General features: G+C 52.4%; 8 protein-coding genes across 8 annotated transcripts; 4 read left to right on the top strand and 4 right to left on the bottom strand.

Moving 5' to 3' along the window:
* Positions 1–186: 186 nt before the first annotated feature.
* On the top strand, positions 187–1402 carry N7539_003454 (GTPase GPN2; the record flags this gene model as incomplete). Its single annotated transcript, XM_056933056.1, has 3 exons — positions 187–475; positions 546–646; positions 716–1402. The coding sequence occupies 3 exons, from the start codon at positions 187–189 to the stop codon at positions 1400–1402; spliced, it is 1077 nt and encodes a 358-aa protein (XP_056790597.1).
* A 266-nt stretch (positions 1403–1668) lies between these two features.
* Positions 1669–2564, bottom strand: N7539_003453 (Rpp14/Pop5 family protein; the record flags this gene model as incomplete). Its single annotated transcript, XM_056933055.1, has 2 exons — positions 1669–2060; positions 2324–2564. The coding sequence occupies 2 exons, from the start codon at positions 2562–2564 to the stop codon at positions 1669–1671; spliced, it is 633 nt and encodes a 210-aa protein (XP_056790596.1).
* An 845-nt stretch (positions 2565–3409) lies between these two features.
* N7539_003452 (uncharacterized protein) lies at positions 3410–5546 on the bottom strand (the record flags this gene model as incomplete). Its single annotated transcript, XM_056933054.1, has 3 exons — positions 3410–4933; positions 5017–5323; positions 5407–5546. The coding sequence occupies 3 exons, from the start codon at positions 5544–5546 to the stop codon at positions 3410–3412; spliced, it is 1971 nt and encodes a 656-aa protein (XP_056790595.1).
* Positions 5547–5729: 183 nt separating this feature from the next.
* On the top strand, positions 5730–5982 carry N7539_003451 (uncharacterized protein; the record flags this gene model as incomplete). The annotated part of the gene is given in 2 exon segments (XM_056933053.1): positions 5730–5792; positions 5806–5982. 2 exon segments carry the CDS (start codon positions 5730–5732, stop codon positions 5980–5982), a joined length of 240 nt encoding a protein of 79 aa, XP_056790594.1.
* A 2-nt stretch (positions 5983–5984) lies between these two features.
* Positions 5985–6666, top strand: N7539_003450 (uncharacterized protein; the record flags this gene model as incomplete). The annotated part of the gene is made up of 3 exons (XM_056933052.1): positions 5985–6038; positions 6190–6286; positions 6512–6666. The coding sequence occupies 3 exons, from the start codon at positions 5985–5987 to the stop codon at positions 6664–6666; spliced, it is 306 nt and encodes a 101-aa protein (XP_056790593.1).
* Positions 6667–8875: 2209 nt separating this feature from the next.
* aclA (putative ATP citrate lyase subunit (Acl)) lies at positions 8876–10653 on the top strand (the record flags this gene model as incomplete). The annotated part of the gene is made up of 4 exons (XM_056933051.1): positions 8876–9288; positions 9359–9386; positions 9555–10212; positions 10295–10653. The coding sequence occupies 4 exons, from the start codon at positions 8876–8878 to the stop codon at positions 10651–10653; spliced, it is 1458 nt and encodes a 485-aa protein (XP_056790592.1).
* Positions 10654–12831: 2178 nt separating this feature from the next.
* Positions 12832–14725, bottom strand: N7539_003448 (putative nonsense-mediated mRNA decay protein Upf3; the record flags this gene model as incomplete). The annotated part of the gene is made up of 2 exons (XM_056933050.1): positions 12832–14371; positions 14472–14725. The coding sequence occupies 2 exons, from the start codon at positions 14723–14725 to the stop codon at positions 12832–12834; spliced, it is 1794 nt and encodes a 597-aa protein (XP_056790591.1).
* Positions 14726–15583: 858 nt separating this feature from the next.
* Positions 15584–17126, bottom strand: N7539_003447 (putative dipeptidase; the record flags this gene model as incomplete). Its single annotated transcript, XM_056933049.1, has 3 exons — positions 15584–16491; positions 16572–16784; positions 16883–17126. The coding sequence occupies 3 exons, from the start codon at positions 17124–17126 to the stop codon at positions 15584–15586; spliced, it is 1365 nt and encodes a 454-aa protein (XP_056790590.1).
* Positions 17127–17734: the final 608 nt, after the last annotated feature.

The following is a 17734-nucleotide window of genomic DNA, read 5'->3' as shown; positions in this document are numbered from 1 at the left end:
CTTGTGCGTGATCGTGATTCCTCGTTAAAGTCTTCCGGAAGCTTCCACTGCCCGAGCTTTGCGTACATCACTCGACGCAGGTCCAGAGGTCCAAGGCCTGCCGCGGCCCCCTCCGGCCTTTCTCTGATGAGATTCGAGTCACACTCTTGACCTTTTGACATATACACACGACCACTTGGCCTCACGATGCCCTTCGCACAGCTCGTCATCGGTCCTCCCGGAGCCGGCAAATCCACCTACTGCAATGGAATGCATCAGTTCCTCGGCGCAATCGGCCGAAAGTGCTCGATCGTGAATCTGGACCCCGCCAACGACAGAACCTCATATCCGTGTGCGCTGGACGTGCGCGACCTTGTGACGTTAGAGGAGATTATGGATGAACACAAATTGGGACCAAATGGAGCGACGCTGTATGCGTTGGAGGACCTTGAGGAGAATTTTGAATGGTTGGAGACGGGACTGAAGGAGCTTGGCGGTACGTTGAAAGGCTGGAGAATGCGACGCTCTAAGCCATCAAACTCGTGCTGACTAGTTGGCAAATTCAGAGGATTATGTGATCTTCGACTGTCCCGGCCAGGTCGAGCTATTTACGCATCACGACTCACTACGGAACATCTTTTTCAAGATCTCCAAGATGGGCTATCGGGTATGTATCTATGAAGATCTCGACTGCCCATGCGCTCTGCGACATGCTGACGTGCGAGTGACCACTTAGCTGATAGTGATCCACCTGATTGACTCATACGCGCTCACCCTGCCATCGATGTACATTTCCGCTCTTCTTCTCTCCCTTCGTGCCATGTTGCAACTCGATCTCCCTCACCTGAATGTCTTGACGAAAATCGACAACTTATCCAACTATACCAATCTTCCCTTCAACCTCGACTACTATACCGAGGTCCAAGACCTCAACTACCTCATCCCTCATCTCGAGGCCGAGTCCTCTCGCCTCACGAATTCCAAATTCGGAGCCCTGAATAATGCGATCATCGACCTGGTCGAAGAGTTCGGCCTCGTGGCGTTTGAAACGCTAGCCGTCGAAGACAAGAAGAGCATGATGAACTTGCTCAAGGCGATTGACCGCGCGAGCGGATATGCGTTCGGACCGGCCGAAGGTGCGAATGACACTGTCTGGTCGGTGGCGGTGCGAGAGGGACTCGGTGGGATGGACGTGCGAGATGTGCAGGAACGCTGGTTGGACGCCAAGGACGAGTTCGACGCTCAGGAACGGGCTGAATTGGAGGAGACTGCTCGGCTGGAAGAGGAGGCGCGCAAGATGGCAATGAATGCCGAATTGGCCAGTCGGGAAGGTGACGAAGCGGATGACTTTGATGATGAATTGGCGAGCTGGAAGGCGTCTGCGCCGGACAGTGGGATTACCGTGCGGCGCAAACCAACGTAGAGCTGTCACTCGACAAAGAAATACGAAATGAAATGAACTCATAGCATATCATGAAACAACGAAAAAAAAATTTGACATGGATCTACCTTCTCGGTCTGAGTGGAGTCGCTGACTTTTTTTTGCCCTTACACTCATCCATCCATGCTTGAAGGTAGACACGCGAAACAAACAATTGGGGGGTATCATAACATGTAAGTAAACTTCTCCAAAACCTAAACCTCTCGCACCGTGGGAGAACGAACCCCACCATTCAAATCCGAAGACCTTCAATCATAATCCCCGTCATCGTACATCCTCTCATCCTCCTCCTCATCCATAACCGTCATAACCGGCAACACATCCGTCCCCCTCTCCGCCCCAACAATCAAATCCCCCAGAACACTCTTCTCCTCCAGCCCTCTCACACGCACAATCTCCCTTCTCGCCCGTCGAATTGCCTCCTCCTCCGCCTTGCGCATCGTCCCCGATACCCTGAGCACTCGAAACACACAGGGTCTCTCCCGCCCTCCGTTGGGCCGTTTATGTCCCGCGGTGTTTGTTCCGGGCTCGGTCACGGCGGGCACGTGAGACATGTATGTGAGTGCGGACCAGACGAGGCGGAATGAGACTCGGGGACAGCGGACGATGGCGGTTGACGTAGCGGGGGACAGATATTTGACTGGATGATCGCGAGCAAAGTCATTAGCTTTTGGAATATACTCACATTTAGTGCGCAGTCCAGCATATTGAAAACCCTAGAAGACAATCATCTGGTCGCGCTTCCCACTTCCAAGTCCACTTCCACTTCTACTTCCATTCCAGAAAGTGAATCCTCCAAATGATCCACCGAGCCAAAAAGATAAGAAAAGGAAAAGACACCAACTCAACCTCCAAAAAAGAGGAAAACACGGACCAAAGAACCACCAAAAAAAAAATACTCACCTTGAACACCCGTCGCAGAAGCACCCCCAAGTTTACCCACACCCCAATCCCCATACATTTCCCCAACTTCCTCCCGGATCATCTTGGCGAGTAATCCCGGCGTGAGCGCATTCGAGGTCGGCGCGTGAATAGCGACCTGGGCCGCGTGCGGAGTGCCAGACACGTTCTTGGTGGACGGCCATGTGGCTGGGTCGGGATATAGAATGTCCAGGAGGAGGTATCGGTTTTTCAAACGGACCATTGTGAAGAGGGGAAGGCTTGGTGGATCGGTCGGGGAAGGTGAGGAGTATTGGGTTGAGTTGAGTTGGAGCTTGGATCTCCATGGACGGAGGGAAAAAGATTGGCGGATGCGAACTGCTGATGAGCGATAAGAGATAAGGTGGGGTGGAGCTCGTGAAAGTTAAAGAGACGTACTACTGAGTCCTTTCGAGAGATTTGTTGACGCGCCGAACCAGAGCAAAGATTTTGGACAAATGCAGGTCCATTCAGGCAGTAAGAAGAGATCCATCAGCTCGTTTTCGAATATACTGAGGATGATTTCTACCTGCGGCGCATACGTCATGTACAACTTAATACTAGGTTACTGAAAATGATCATCAAGGGTACGTTCATTAGATTACCCTCAGAACAGGTCTAGTCATCTAATCGGGAATTAAGCAAAGATCCAACATCCGCTGCAGAAATCGCCCGGAAGAAGCTTCATCATCGCCATTTTCCCACCACCGGGGGCCGCAGTTTTGTGTGCCAACCTCAAGGAATGGAAGGCGAGAGCAACATGGCATACACGCAAAGACGGCTGCAAAAAAAAAGAACAAAAGCACAACATGAAAATTCAATAACACAAGGACACCCCCCGGAAAGAGGGGGAATTTGTTCAATCCATCCAAACTCCACCGTTGGAACCGATACCAGATTAATATGCCAAGGGAGGACGGGTTCAAACAACGGACTGTATGCCACCAGCGAACGGGCGCTGTTGTAATGTGTATCGTGTGAAGAGGGGGCCCAAAGAAGATATATGAGGCGGCGAATGGGAAAAAAAGGTAGGAAGAGGGGGAAAAAAAAGGGGGGGTGGAGGTATCAGAATCACAGGTTGACCTCAACACGGCCCTCAGCACCACCCTTCTGCAGGGTGGGGAGGAGGTAGGTGATGTCGTCCCAGGGGTGACGGTACAGACCGGTGCGGAGACGCTTCTGGTCGAGGTAGTGGGCAATCAGACCGATGGAACGACCCAGCACGAAGAGACCGTTCAGGACACCCATGCGCATGTAATCCTCAACCTCCTCGGCGGAGAAGGCACCACAGTTGCGGAGCAGGTCAACGAAGCAGACAGCAACACAGCCGTCGACGTTGAGGATAAGGTTATCCTTCTTGGAGGTGGTGACGGTCTCAACAGCAATGGCGTAGTCGAGCAGCTTGGTGCTGGGGAAGTGCTTCTTGACAAACTCCTTGACAAGCTCGACACGCAGATCGGGGTTGTTGCGGGACTTGACCTTGTGGCCGATACCGGGGATAAGCTTGTTCTCCTTACGCATGATGTCCACAAAGTCACGGGGGCTCAGGCCCTTGTCGAAGGCCTTGGTGAATTCCTCGGCAGCACCATCGAGGGCACCACCGAAACGGGAACCGATGGTGAGGAGGCCAGAGACGAGAGCACTGATCAGATCCTTGCCAGCACGGGTGGTGATGATGGTGTTCATGGCACCAGACACGGCGGGACCGTGGTCAGCGGTGAGCATGAGAACCATCTCCAGGAACTTGCTGGCGTAGGGGGGCAGACGGCGGCGGAACCACAGAAGGGACATAACACCACCGATACCGATGTCCTCTCTGAAGACGTCGGAGATGGGCATACCGGCGTAAAGCAGCTCCTGGCCACGGTCGTCGGAGATGGTGGAGATGAAGGCAGCGGGCTTACGGACGAGACCCAGCTCCTGGGCCCAGGAGTAATCAATGGGAATCTTGGGGACCATAGGCTCGGGGGCCGGGACAATGCTGCCCTTCTGGACCTCGGCGTCGTAGACCTGCTTGAGGAGCTGGGGAAGGTCCTCGAAGGTCTCGGGCACGTGGATGCCGGCTTCGCGCATAGCCTTGTTCTTGTAGACGGCAGTCTCGAGCTGAGAGTTGGCGGAGGCACCGGCGTGACCGAACTGGACCTCGGTCTTGAACATGCTAGCGCAAGTTCCGATGGCCCAAGCAACGATGGGCTTGGTGATGACGCCCTTCTTGACAGCCTCAATCACGCGGTACTCCTCAACACCACCGACCTCACCGAGCAGAACAAGAATCTTGCACTCAGGCTCCGCTTGGTAGCGAAGCAAGTGGTCGATGAAAGTGGTACCGGGGTAACGGTCACCGCCAATGGCGACACCCTCGTAGACACCATCGGTGTTTTGAGAGATGATGTTGTTCAGCTCGTTGGACATACCGCCGGACTTGGAGACGTAACCGACAGAACCCTTGCGGTAAAGCTTGGAGGCAACAATGTTGTCCATCATACCACCGGTGTTACCGATCTTGAAGGAACCGGGCTTGATACCACCAACAGTGGCGGGTCCGATGATGGTGATACCCTTCTCCTTGGCAGCAACCAGAATCTCACGGGCACGCTGGATGAAGAGATCCACAGTCAGTCCGGGGTTCTCAAAACTGTCACGCATGCACGACGAAAACATGTCATTGAATCACTTACACGCTCGGGCACACCCTCGGCAATGATGGCGATGGAGCGAATCTGGGGGAAGTTCATGAGCTCCATAGTGGAGGTGTAAACGGAGCGGGAGGAGGCGAAGTTGACGACAGTGTCAACATCCGGGTGCTTGGCCATGGCCTTCTCGACGTCCTGGTAGACGGGCAGAAGGGTCTCGCTGGTGCCCCAGTACATCTTGCTGACGAACTGGCCACCGAAAGTGTAGATGATACCGGCCACGGAGGGGGTGGAACGCTTGCAAATGAAGTCAAAGTCGAGCATGCCCTGCACGGCTCGAGGCTGCATACCACTGTGGAAAGGAAAAGAGACCGGGTTAGTACAACGGGTGGTCTTCACATGGGGAAGATCGGATCCGGCAAAGACAGGACTTACTATACGAAGCATCGTGTCTTGTTGTGGAAGAGAGCGTTCTGGAGAGGAGAGAGCACACGGCTGGGAGGGTTGAAGCGAGTGATGTTGTCATTGGCGTTTTGCACACCATTGCTGGCGGCGGAGAGAGAAGTGGAGGGCATGATGATTATCTGCAGCAATGGAGGACGATTAGATGTTGAAGTTCGGAAAACAAGCCTGTCTAGGGCGAGTGCAAGAGATCGATGATGTTTGAGGTGGTGATGTGAGGTTTTGCGAAATCACACGAGCCTGTGACCGAGGGCGAGTTGGTGAGAATGAGGGGGAGGGTGAGGAGAAGGATGAAGATGGAGATGGAGATGGAGATTGCGAGATGGAAAAAAACCCGTCCAGGAGGAGCACTCACGTATGTATGTTGAACAGCCCAAGAAAGAAGGAAAGATGGATGGAGAGAAGGAGGAGATTGGGATTCGACGAAAGGTCACAGATGATTCAACAGGAGAGCTCAGCGTTGAGAGAAAACTGCGCGGGGCCAAGTACTCGCAGATACGGTGTAGAGCTCCTCCTGCGGTAATTTTGGGTTTTGAGGGTGAACTGTGAAGATGCGGCAACGGGGGGAGGCATTGGGGTGGGACTGGGACTTTGGGTACGAGACCGTATGGCGTATACCGTGGGTGTCCTGGCATTACCACCGGAGTGGTATCTTACAGGGTTGACCGGAACAGGAGAACGAGGACTGGTGGGGGTGGATCAGCCCTCAACAACTCCATCCAAATCGACGTGTCCCCCCTGATTGAACCAAGTTAGGTAGCTACGGGAATTGCAATCGCGGATGCTCTTGGAACCTGTACATCTTCTACAGACGCTCACTGGGTCTTTCTAGAAGGAGTACCAGGTAGTCTCCGTGAGTTTGTACAGGTAAGATAAGCACTGTGAAACTGTGTTTGGCCTCAGCGACGAGGCTTTAGAGAAAGTGTAAATGTGAGCTTGCGGCTTGTGCAGCCCATTACTGTAGTAGATTCCGCACTAACTAGTAACTAGTAGCAGTGCTCTTCAGTCTTTAGTCTTTACTACAGTAGTACTAATAGTCTATTCCATAGTACCAGGGGTTCAGTAGTGCTTCTATGAGTAGGCTTCTACTACTACTACTACTACTACTACTACTACTACTACTACTACTACTACTACTACTACTACTACTACAGTATTGCTAGTCCTGATTTCGCAGTCCCCAAAGTACCGGGTACCATCGAGAATGCCATCCCGCCGCCCCACTGTGGGTAGATCTCTTTACTCCGAGCCCCTCGAGGTATACGCAGTGACGCACAGGTACAAACTACAAACATCCAGATGTGACATTTCTATGGTGGTAAGATCATCAAAGATAGAACTGATCCATATGTCAAATAGTTCCATGTCTCGATACTCGATATTGTGGAAATTGTCACTATCCAAGAGCATTACTGTAGTATTCACCCTCTTAAGAAACATAATCTATGATCATTGGACCTTTAATCAAATAGTACAAATCCCAACTACTTTGTTATGTAATATGTATACGGCAGCTTGAAGATACCCTTGAGTTCGTCTTGTCTCGTCTGACCTGTAATCGAGGCTACTCATGGCTGGAAATTTCCCACTGAAGCCCATGCGAGGTCATCATTCCCATGCACAGGTTGTATGTATATATGTACTGACTCCCTAGGTACCTATCGTATTCGGGCTATATGTAATTTTCTATATCGTATTATGTGATCTCGTCTGACAGGTAGGTAGGTAGGATCGCTAGAGTAAGCAAGTGAGCACATGTTTCCATTTCCCTTCAAAAATTGCGCCCACTCGAGACCGTCAATTGACGCCTGGTCATCTACACTTACAGGACCGCTTTTCAGGCAATTGTTCAATCCAGCTATTGCAATTAGTACATCCTCAGTCATAATACTACTACCACTTTCAGTAGTTTGGAGTTTGTAGTTTGCAAAGTACCTTATGTATCCCGCCACAAAGAGACACATGCTATCTCACCGCCTAATGCTGCTAGATAAGACGAGTACGACCAGCGCAACCTGCATTTGGGACCGTACATGAAGCACATGTGAGCGTGTCACACTGTGAGATGACCAGACTGACAGACTCGCCCCTCGGAGCAGTGTTCCGAGACTTGGATACATTCTCAATAGCTTCTGTCTAGCATGGATGCGGTACATGAACTGCGGTGTAGTACTGTAGTACTAAACTTATACTACTAAGTACTTGGTAGAGGTACCTAGGTACAGTAGACTCAATCAGTAGTAGACTCACCAACTAGACTGTATCACTGTAATACTACTGGAGACTCAGTAGACTACTAGTTAGTACAACCGAAAGGTATCTTCCTCATAGTATCTGACTGGTACTAGATCTATCTTCGACGATCGAGGTGCACTGTCCAGGCGGAGGACTCCGTACACCGTCGATTTCCCCGACAAGCTCAAAGCAACCCAACAGACCATTGATTTTGGGCCACGAAAGGGAGCAAAGGGCCTAAGAGGCGGTATGGATAATGAATGAATCCAGCTAGCTCCTCGCGTGCGCCAACGGAGAGTACATAGATGGATCATGAACCTAGCATGGATTACTTCGCTACCGTGGTATGGAGGAGAGTACTTTCGTAGTACCTTATGCACCTTGTTCAACCAGCTCCAAAGCCGAGATTCGAAAAGCTACGGTGTAGCTTTGAGTATAGTGGGACTATGTGCCGGATGAGGGTCGGCTTGCTGGTTTGGTTCCAGACTAAGGTACTTCCATGTACACACACGATTCAGGATCAGCAGCGCTGCAGCAGTACCTCGTTTCAGCAGTGCGATGCTCCGTCGGGGGTCGGCGCCCCGTCCATCCCAAACTTCTCAGAGACGAGGGTATCGGTAATGACGGTAAAGACGATACGGCAGATCTCCCCAACGCCCTGGTCCAAGCAACTCAATTGGGGATCCAGTCTGCAGAGTGATCCACTCAGAGCTCCCACTCAGCGGCGGTGCCTGGACTCGGTCACTGGGTCATTGGGTCCTGGCTCTGCCCCACCATTTGGACTCAACATCAGGTGGATCCCCCCAATTCTCCATCTCCACCCCACCCCTCCCACTTCCAGTTGACCTCTCAGTTGTACGCTGTAATCTCCAGCACTTGCGGTATCATTCACCTTTTTTTGGGGGGCTCCAGCTGTCGCGGTGAGCTTCGTCCTCGTACGAACTACGCTGTACCTTCCAGTCCATCGTCCACAGCCCACTCCCCCCATCCCACCAGATCTTAATCACTCGAGGCAAAGATTCTCGGTGTCAATTGAAACCCTTCTCCTTCATTGATCTTCGGTCATTCTTCCATACCTCTCTCATCCTCTCTCGCTCTCCGCTTCATCTCCTGTCATCCTCCCCCCCCCCCCTCTCCTCCCTGTCCGACTCTCCCACTTGCATCTTGATACCATCACACATACACCCACACACATACACATCTCACCATGTCCGCCAAATCCATCCTCGAGGCCGACGGCAAGGCCATCCTCAACTACCACCTCACTCGCGCTCCCGTCATCAAGCCCACCCCTCTCCCTCCTTCTTCCACACACAATGCGCCTCCTCGTCTGGCCTCCCTCCACTTCCCCGAGGACAAGACCGTCAAGGAGGTCCTCGACCAGGCCGAGGTCCTCTACCCGTGGCTGCTCGTCCCCGGCTCCAAGTTCGTCGCCAAACCCGATCAATTGATCAAGCGTCGCGGCAAGTCCGGTCTTCTCGCTCTGAACAAGACCTGGGCGGAGGCCCGCGAGTGGATTGAGGCTCGTGCCACCAAGGAGGTCCAGGTCGAGCACGTCACTGGTGTGCTGCGTCAGTTCCTCGTCGAGCCCATGGTTCCTCACGCCCAGGAGACTGAGAGGTAAGGGACCACCATCCACCCAGGAATCAATTGGCAGATTGCAGATGTACTGACTTTCGTGTGTCTACAGCTACGTTTGCATCAACTCCGTCCGCGAGGTAAGATGATACCAAAACCACTCCAAAGCTCCGAAGCCCCCAAAGCTGCCATCTCGAGACAAATCCGTGGATGGGCCGGTTGATGTGCTCTTATGAGCCTCGCCGCAGATCAATTGCGTGGCAATGAAGCCGTCAAAAGGTGACCGGAATCACTAACAACAACTGTAGGGTGATTGGATCCTCTTCTACCACGAGGGTGGTGTCGATGTCGGTGATGTCGATGCCAAGGCTGAGAAGCTGTTGATCCCCGTCGACCTCAAGAAGTTCCCCTCCAACGAGGAGATCGCCTCTGCTCTGCTGAGCAAGGTGCCCAAGGGGATTCACAACGTCCTCGTCGACTTCATCTGCCGTCTGTACGCTGTCTACGTCGACTGCCAGTTCACCTACCTCGAGATCAACCCTCTCGTCGTCATCCCCAACGCCGATGCCACCTCCGCCGATGTCTACTTCCTGGACTTGGCCGCCAAGCTCGACCAAACCGCCGAGTTCGAGTGTGGTACCAAGTGGGCTGTTGCTCGTAGCCCCGCCGCTCTCGGTCTCCCTACCCTCCCTTCCACCGACAGCAAGGTCAACATCGATGCCGGCCCCCCCATGGAGTTCCCCGCTCCCTTCGGCCGTGAGCTGAGCAAGGAGGAGAAGTTCATCTCCGACATGGATGCCAAGACCGGTGCCTCCCTCAAGTTGACTGTCCTGAACGCCAACGGCCGTATCTGGACCCTGGTCGCTGGTGGCGGTGCTTCCGTCGTCTACGCCGATGCCATTGCCTCTGCCGGTTTCGTCAGCGAGCTCGCCAACTACGGCGAATACTCTGGTGCTCCTTCTGAGGGTATGGTCACTTTGCCCTTGCTTCTAAGTATTTTTTTTGGGCATCTTCATGATCGGTTCACTGACCTCAACTTGTTCTCTAGGCCAAACATACTCCTACGCCAAGACCGTCCTGGACCTGATGCTCCGCGCCCCCACCCACCCCGATGGCAAGGTTCTCTTCATCGGTGGTGGTATTGCCAACTTCACCAACGTTGCGTCCACTTTCAAGGGTGTGATCCGGGCTCTCCGCGAGTTCGCCCCGATCCTGCTCGAGCACAAGGTCCAGATCTGGGTTCGCCGTGCCGGTCCCAACTACCAGGAGGGTCTGAAGAACATCAAGGCCGTTGGTGTGGAGCTTGGCCTGGATATGCACGTCTATGGTCCTGAGATGCACGTCTCTGGAATCGTGCCTCTGGCCCTGCTCGGCAAGAAGACCGATGTCAAGGAATTCAGCGCTTAAATGACTACCCTCCCCTTTTCTTGCTTTCTTGCTTGTTCAAATTTCCCTCCCATTTCTTGACGGGTTGCTTCTTTTTTCTCTATTTAATTGCTTTGGTTTTCTGCAGCGTCAACTCCGTTGCATGGGTTCTGTGATAATGCATGGCATGATATGAAATTTGCGGAGCGCGGATCTGGGGGAGCCGGCCGAACGGGCAGGTCGTGGACGAGATGAAAACCTGACCCGATCAGGGTGCAGCGTCCCCCTCTCCCATCTCCCAGTCCGCTCTGTTTTTGTTGGTCGTGGGTATGGCGTTTCTTCCCCCACCCGGAGTCCCCAAAAGAAGCGGAGGTTTGGTGCCCGACGTATATGATTAGATCTCTTTTGTGTTGGATCGATACCGCGAGGGAAATAGATCGGGATTCTCTCTCTCTGGATAATATCAAATGACGAAACACCTCCCCAACATTGAACGTGATGCGCGCCACCCACCGCAAAGTCGTCGTCACGAGTGACTTCATGACCATGTTCCCATAATCCGACCACAAAGTAAGATCCCTAGCAACTTCCAATGCAGGCTGTCATCCATTGGCGTCAATATATGTATCTTTAGACTAGGCACACCAGTCGGCATGCCGACCTAACCGGAGGTTGGTCTTCGACATGGAATGACCACGGTAACGGTTCAATGTCGGGACGGGTTGAGAAGCTTTTCACTTCGCCCACAATATAATTACCGAGGACATGTGGACATAACAACCTATTCACACTTGACAGAGACGGAACACCCTTGAGTATTGACAGGAAAGGATCATGTCTACAGACGACGCAAATTTCTCCATTCGGCCTCATATGGTTTCTCTCCGATGCGTGATGCACTCTAATTACCCTCAGAGAATGAGTTTCCAATTGACGCTCTCGAAGAAATAACATAAGCTAGATATGGTTCAATCTTAGAACCAGACCATTCTATCATGCCTCCGAACTGGTGAATTGTGGACACTGGACACTACTGACAGTAACACTGAACAGCGTGCCCGACTGCACATCCTCCCGGATTGTACGTAACCTCAGTCTTTTCCATGACAGCAACATTCGACCTGCTGGCGGGCCTGACAAGTGGATGTCTCCACGGGAAAATTTCCATACTCCATCGAGTCTTTCTCTGCGAATGAGCAGGGCTTCTAGAAGGACTCAAAAACTTTTCTGCCATGATTTGGTGGAGTTGACCCGCTAACGTGGACAGTCCATTGGCCTGGCCTCATCTGAGAAGCACACCGCCCATCATTGAAAAGAGGGTCACGCAACCAAACCTGTCAAACATTTGATACATCGCTTAGCGACTAGCGCGTCGACGGGCCCCACCGCCCTCAACTATAAGAAGCCGGCTTCCCCTCGATCTAGTTTCTTTTCTTCAAGCGACTCTACGTATGTGATTCCCACCCTATACAGTGACAACCCTTTCTCAGTGAGAAGGCATTGTGTCAACTGTTCATTCCCTCTTGAAACATCTGCTAACATTTCCCTTTTCTCTCTGCTACAGTTCAAAGAATCACTTTAGAGTAGACGTCCCACTTCTAAGCTCTTTAAACGAGCCACAGAATCTTCACCCTTGCTGATGACTGCTATGTCCTCGATGCCCTAAAGTGAAACCGTTTTGACTTCCGACTCGACTGGCACGCGTGCTCCGGCGTCTGTGTGCTGGTTCAGGGAGTGGTGATGATCTTGACCTGGTCTCGGTGTCTGACTTCGGTCGGCTGGTCCTGGTGGGTGTCGAGGAGGTCTGAAAGGTGTCTTTGATCTTCGATCTTTTTTGATTGTTCCTTTGATGTTGGGAATGAGATGGATTGTTTTGACGTTGCAGACATGAAGAATCCTCATCTAGTTATTAAAAATATCATATCCATTGATCACTCAAATACCTTTGAAGTATCTACTCAACGTATTCTTCACTCCTAAAACGTGCGAGTCAAGTGTTTCCACGTATTGTGGCATCTTGCTGGATTGCTTTTCGCTTGTAGCAGGCTGCGCTTGCCTCCCAAGTGCTCCAGTAGCTATCGGTCCCAGACCATACTGACATGACTGTATCATTGTGAACTTTCTCTTGTAGTAATGGGGGTATCATAAATGCATAGTTCGTGACTAAGATCTCAACCTTTCTGATCATGAATGATAAAAGTCAATCGATCCCACCTCCCATCACTTTGAATTTGAGCTCCCAGCCTTGCCGCCCGATACAGACGCAGTCGCATTCCCGGCCGTATCGCCATTGGAGCCGGCTTTTGCATTCTCACCTCCACCACCGCCCTTCTTTCTCGATCCTCGTCCGCCTCGAGATCCACGCGAAGATCCTCCACCCCCGGCATTGGCGCCGGCTGTACCGTTCGTAGTAGTCGCACCAGCAGCTGCTTCACTAGCCTTGGCCTTTTCAACCTTGCCTTGTTGAGCTGCTTCTCCTCGACCACCTCCACCACCACCACCGCCACCGCCGCCCTTGCGCGATTTCTCACTGCTGGGGTTGGCTTTGCGCTCAAGTACAACAATCTGGCTTTGTGCCACAGTGACCGGACTGGCTGATATGGCTCTGCGTAGAGCACTGGGTTCTGAGAAATCCACGTAGCCAAAGCCCTTCTTTTTGTCGATTTCCACCTTGCTCACAGTACCGAAAGCTGCAAATGCCGTCTCCAAGAGAGCCTCAGTCACACCTTGAGAGGCATTGGCGTGCTTGAGGAAGGCTTGAGTCGCAGTAGAGGTTGAACCAGCATTGCCCTTTGATTTGCTGGCTTTGGCCCCCTTTGCTGCTGCTGCAGGCGCACTTGCTTGGGGAGTAGATGGAGCTCCAGGAACCTGTGGGAGTGAGTCCTGGGCTTCACGGGCTTTCCCCTTGGATGCGCTGCCCCCGGCGTTCTTCCCCGGGTTGACAAGAATCTCCTTTTTGCCGCCCTCTGTAGCTTGAGCTGAAGACTCCTGTGAGGCTTCAGTCTTAGCAGGGCCGGTCTCATTTGAACCACCCTTTCCCCGTCGTCGCGATGATGGTTGGGTAAGGCCTAGATCCCTTTGTAGAATCTTGGCCGCCGCTGCAGCACTTCCACGCTCTCTCTTGCGTTCATGTCCCGCAGCAGGTGTGCTTTCCCTGGTAGTATTGGCAGAAGCTGATTTGCCTCCCTTGGCAGAGGGTCCGCTCGCCGTAGCTTTAGCTGCCTTGCCATGTTCCTTTCCGGCCTTCTCGCTCTTCGGCTTCTCTTCAGGCGTGGGGCCAGGCGCCGACTTTTTCTCTGGACGTTGAAGAAGTTTCTTGGCGAGCACCTTCTCTGGCTTCGACTCTTTCTCGGAGCGCTTCGAGGACTTGTTGGCTGCGTTCTCCTTGGCTTTGTTCGCTTTCTTTTCCTTGATGTATTGCACTAGAGGCGTCGTGGTCACCGTCGACTTTTTCTCCTCGGGCTCGAGAGCGTCAACGGGAGTCGGCTTGGTGATTGGCTGTGTCAAGCTCTCAAGGAAGGCAATGAATTCTGGATCCTGATCGATAGTGCCCTGTCGCGCATCCTTCCGCACTCGACTTCCCGGAGTCTTTGCGTAAGGCGCAAATTCCAGTGCGGGCGGACCGAGAAGCACTGGATCACTCGCAGTGTGAGCAGCATCTTGGAAAGAAGCTTGTCGTACACGATCTGACAGTAGACCAACATGCTCATTATTCACCACGTGGATGTACGCTCTGGAGGGGCGAGATGGCTTTGCGGGGCTAATCAACACCGTGAAAGTGTTAGCAATCAGCCGAGACCTGAATGTGGCAAGATATCCTTCAACTCAAGAAAAGAGATATGCAAGGCTGAGTGACTCACTCCTTCGAAACCTTGCCCGGCTTGTACTGCAGCCAGTCGACCTTGCCAGCACCCACTTTCCACTCCTCGCCCAGCGCAACTTCGAGCTCATTTTGGGTGAGCCCAGGCGGCAGTCGGCGAATCAGAAGCTTGAGACGAGGAGTCGGAGGTTTCGACGCTTTCTTTGCCGTCGTTGAGGCAGACTTTTGGGTGGCCGTTGCAGGAATTTGAAGCACGCCGGCAGTCGCCTTGCTGGCCGCGGCGGGTTGTGCCATGTCGCGGCCGGGAAGACAGCGCGGAATCAAGGTTGACGGAGATAGTTGCTCGCGTCCGTTGTACCAGTCAATCAGAAGCGTAGGCTTAGAATGACAGAAAGGTTCCCTGACGGCGGTGAAGCTTCCAAACGTCTGGTGAGAGCGAGTGGTTGGTAAGACCAAGCTCGCTTGAAAGTGACCGCAGTCTTGAAGAGTAACCTTGAGGGTCCACCACGCCGGTGGGGGGGGGGGGGCAGCTTCTAGGCCTTGGTTTTGAGGCATCCACAAAAGCCATCGACGACTGACCCCCTAGTTGTTTTGGTCGGGGCAAAACAGAAAATGTGTGCCCTGACCTTTCCCGGTATCAACTGTTTTTTTTTTTTACTTTTTTGACGTAAAGGTGCTGTGTGTCTGTAGTCTGTCCTCAATTACTGTGTCATCAAAACTTGAATGGGGCGAAGTAGATCTTACATTCCTCAAACATAAAGTGTCATGGCTGCTAGTGCCAGACAGCCGACATGCAGTGATAGCATTCGGTATAGTATCACGCCTTGTTTATAACAGATTTTGGCCCAGCTAAGCATATCCCGATTGACTAATGGCTCTGCGTATCTAATATATCTCATGTTGTCTATGATTTCTTCGAAAATGGAGTTGTGCGTTGTGTTTGGCTGAAAAGAATCGGTCAGGTATTGAGTACATGGATTTTCAAGGCAGGCGATACCAGAAATCTAAGAACTGCATCTACTGCACGAGAGTTCTGAAGAAATACGTCCAGCTAGCATGCTATGACAAGATCCATCAAATTATCCTTGCTCAAGAACATTCCCTCACCAAAGTCTACGACTTGTTTGTTCATCTTTACAGAAGCCTCCCCACTCAATCCTCCTCGGGCAACACTCCTTCGGCCTGCATCTCCAGCGCCACCTGATCCACCTGCTTCCACACACGAAGTAAGTTACCTCCTGCGATCTTAGCAGCTTGCTCGTCAGTCACACCCCGACGAAGCAATTCGGCGATGAGATCGGGGAACTTGGAAACATCTTCCAGTCCCTTGGGCACAGTCGGAATACCATCGAAATCACTTCCTAGGCCAACGTGGTCGAAGCCAGCGACTTCGCCAATATACATGATGTGATCAGCCACACGCTCAAGGGTTGCGTGAGAGTCGTCGTCTTCCGGCATCCCATCTTCACGATCAGATGCGCGGCAGGAAATAAAGCCCGGTGAGAAATTCACCATCACGATAGAATCCCGCTCACGGACCAATTTCAGCACGTCGTCGGGGACGTTGCGCGGATGTGGACACAGAGCATAGGCGCTGCTATGACTGAAAATGATAGGCGCTCGACTGCCTGCCCAGTGGGTCTTGCCGGCACCGAGCACATCACGCATGGTGTCCGCACTCACGTGGGCCAGGTCGACGATCATACCGAGGCGATTCATCTCCGAGATCAGCTTTTGGCCAGCGGGGCTCACCCCGTGCCAGAGAGGGGTGGCAACCTTCACAGTGTGATCTGGTTGCTCAACGAGAGCGGCATCTGCGTACTTATTGTGGCAGTTATGGGTCAAAGTGGCATACGACACTCCAAGGTCATGGAACATGCGCAGATGCGCCATAGAGTTGCCAATGGAATGCAACCCCTCGATGCCGTAGGGCGAGATGAGCTTGCCTTGTCGGAAAGCTTCCATTGCTGTGGTACCATTAGGCGGGGGAGACAAGATGTCTGGGAAAGCTTGTTGAATGCGGGAAATCAAGTCGACTTGCTCTACAGTCATTCGAATGCCTTCACTCGCGGATCACATAGTATTAGTCCTGCTGGGAAATCACAATGTTCGGGTTGAAAACGCGGATGATCTCCCTTACTGCTAGCATAGTTCTCATCTGACAAGTCCTCCCAATTGGCAGGACAGGGAACAAAGACGCTCCAGAAAGTGCCGCCTACCTGGCCTTGTCTCAGTCGAGGCACATCCACATGCCCCGGGAGGGTCCCCTCCATAAAACCTTTTGTGAAGTTAGGTGTATTGATGTGGTTGTGGAAAAGAGATCGAACATGGATAGGAAGATCATTGTGACCATCTGAGACATGAGTTATCAATTGCTGCAGCACCCCAGAATACAAGGCGAAGACCATCATACTGTTCAGAAGGTCAAGTCTCGAGGGTCTGAGTCCATACCGATAAGAGGTGTCTGAGACAGGATGTGCTGCACTCGTTCCTCGACCGTGCGTTTATGGGAGTCATGGCAATGGTGAGATCGAAGAAGCCAGTTTCCAATGATCAGGGCGCCGAGGAATATGGACAAGCCTCGAATGAACGTGGATCGAGGGACTGCGGTGGAAGCTGTACGTGTTGTCGGTGCATCTCGGGTGGTTTGTGGGAGTTCCCAATGGGACTCCTGGTACGAGATTTTCTCACTCATACTGATAGACGCCTCTATCGGTAGCTTGATGTGATACGCAGAAGCTGACACCAAGAATGATCTATTGACTTTTGGGTAGTAGTTGCGGTCATTCAGTCAGACACGGCCGATGGATGGCTGACAAAGCTCCTCCGAGCTCCACTTCAGATAATCATCTCGGCGATAAGATAGATGGGCGGTTAGCCCCGGTCGCCTGTCAGGCACATCAAGCAACACAGCCAGTTGGCAGTGGATAAGGTAGAGCAAGTTCACGGAGTGATAAGTTACAAGGAGTCTGTTATAATTTCTCCAATATCAGATCCCCTCAAAGCTCTATACCCCAGATCATAACGCATTCATACTTGGATTGACTTGTATCGTCCGAAATGCCAAGGAGAGTGCCGGTGCCTGTGCGCGCCGCCCTCGCTCATACAGTCAAACAGGGAGGCACTTCCAGGCTCATGTACCGATTACGGAAGAGAGCATGTATGAAGCTGGGTGTAATCACTTGCTCCAAGTAATGGAGAACGATGCAAGTCTAAATAGGTAATTTCGACAATGGAAAAGGTTCGTTTCCTCACTCTGACTCGACAGGATGATTGAGATGTACGAGGTGTTTCGTGACGACC

The sequence above is a fragment of the Penicillium diatomitis genome, assembly GCF_028827545.1.
Source record: "Penicillium diatomitis strain IBT 30728 chromosome Unknown utg000004l_segment0_segment0, whole genome shotgun sequence".
Taxonomy (NCBI): Eukaryota; Fungi; Ascomycota; class Eurotiomycetes; order Eurotiales; family Aspergillaceae; genus Penicillium; species Penicillium diatomitis.
The sequence above is the reverse complement of the archived record's forward strand: the minus strand, read 5'-3'. Positions and strand labels throughout refer to the sequence as shown.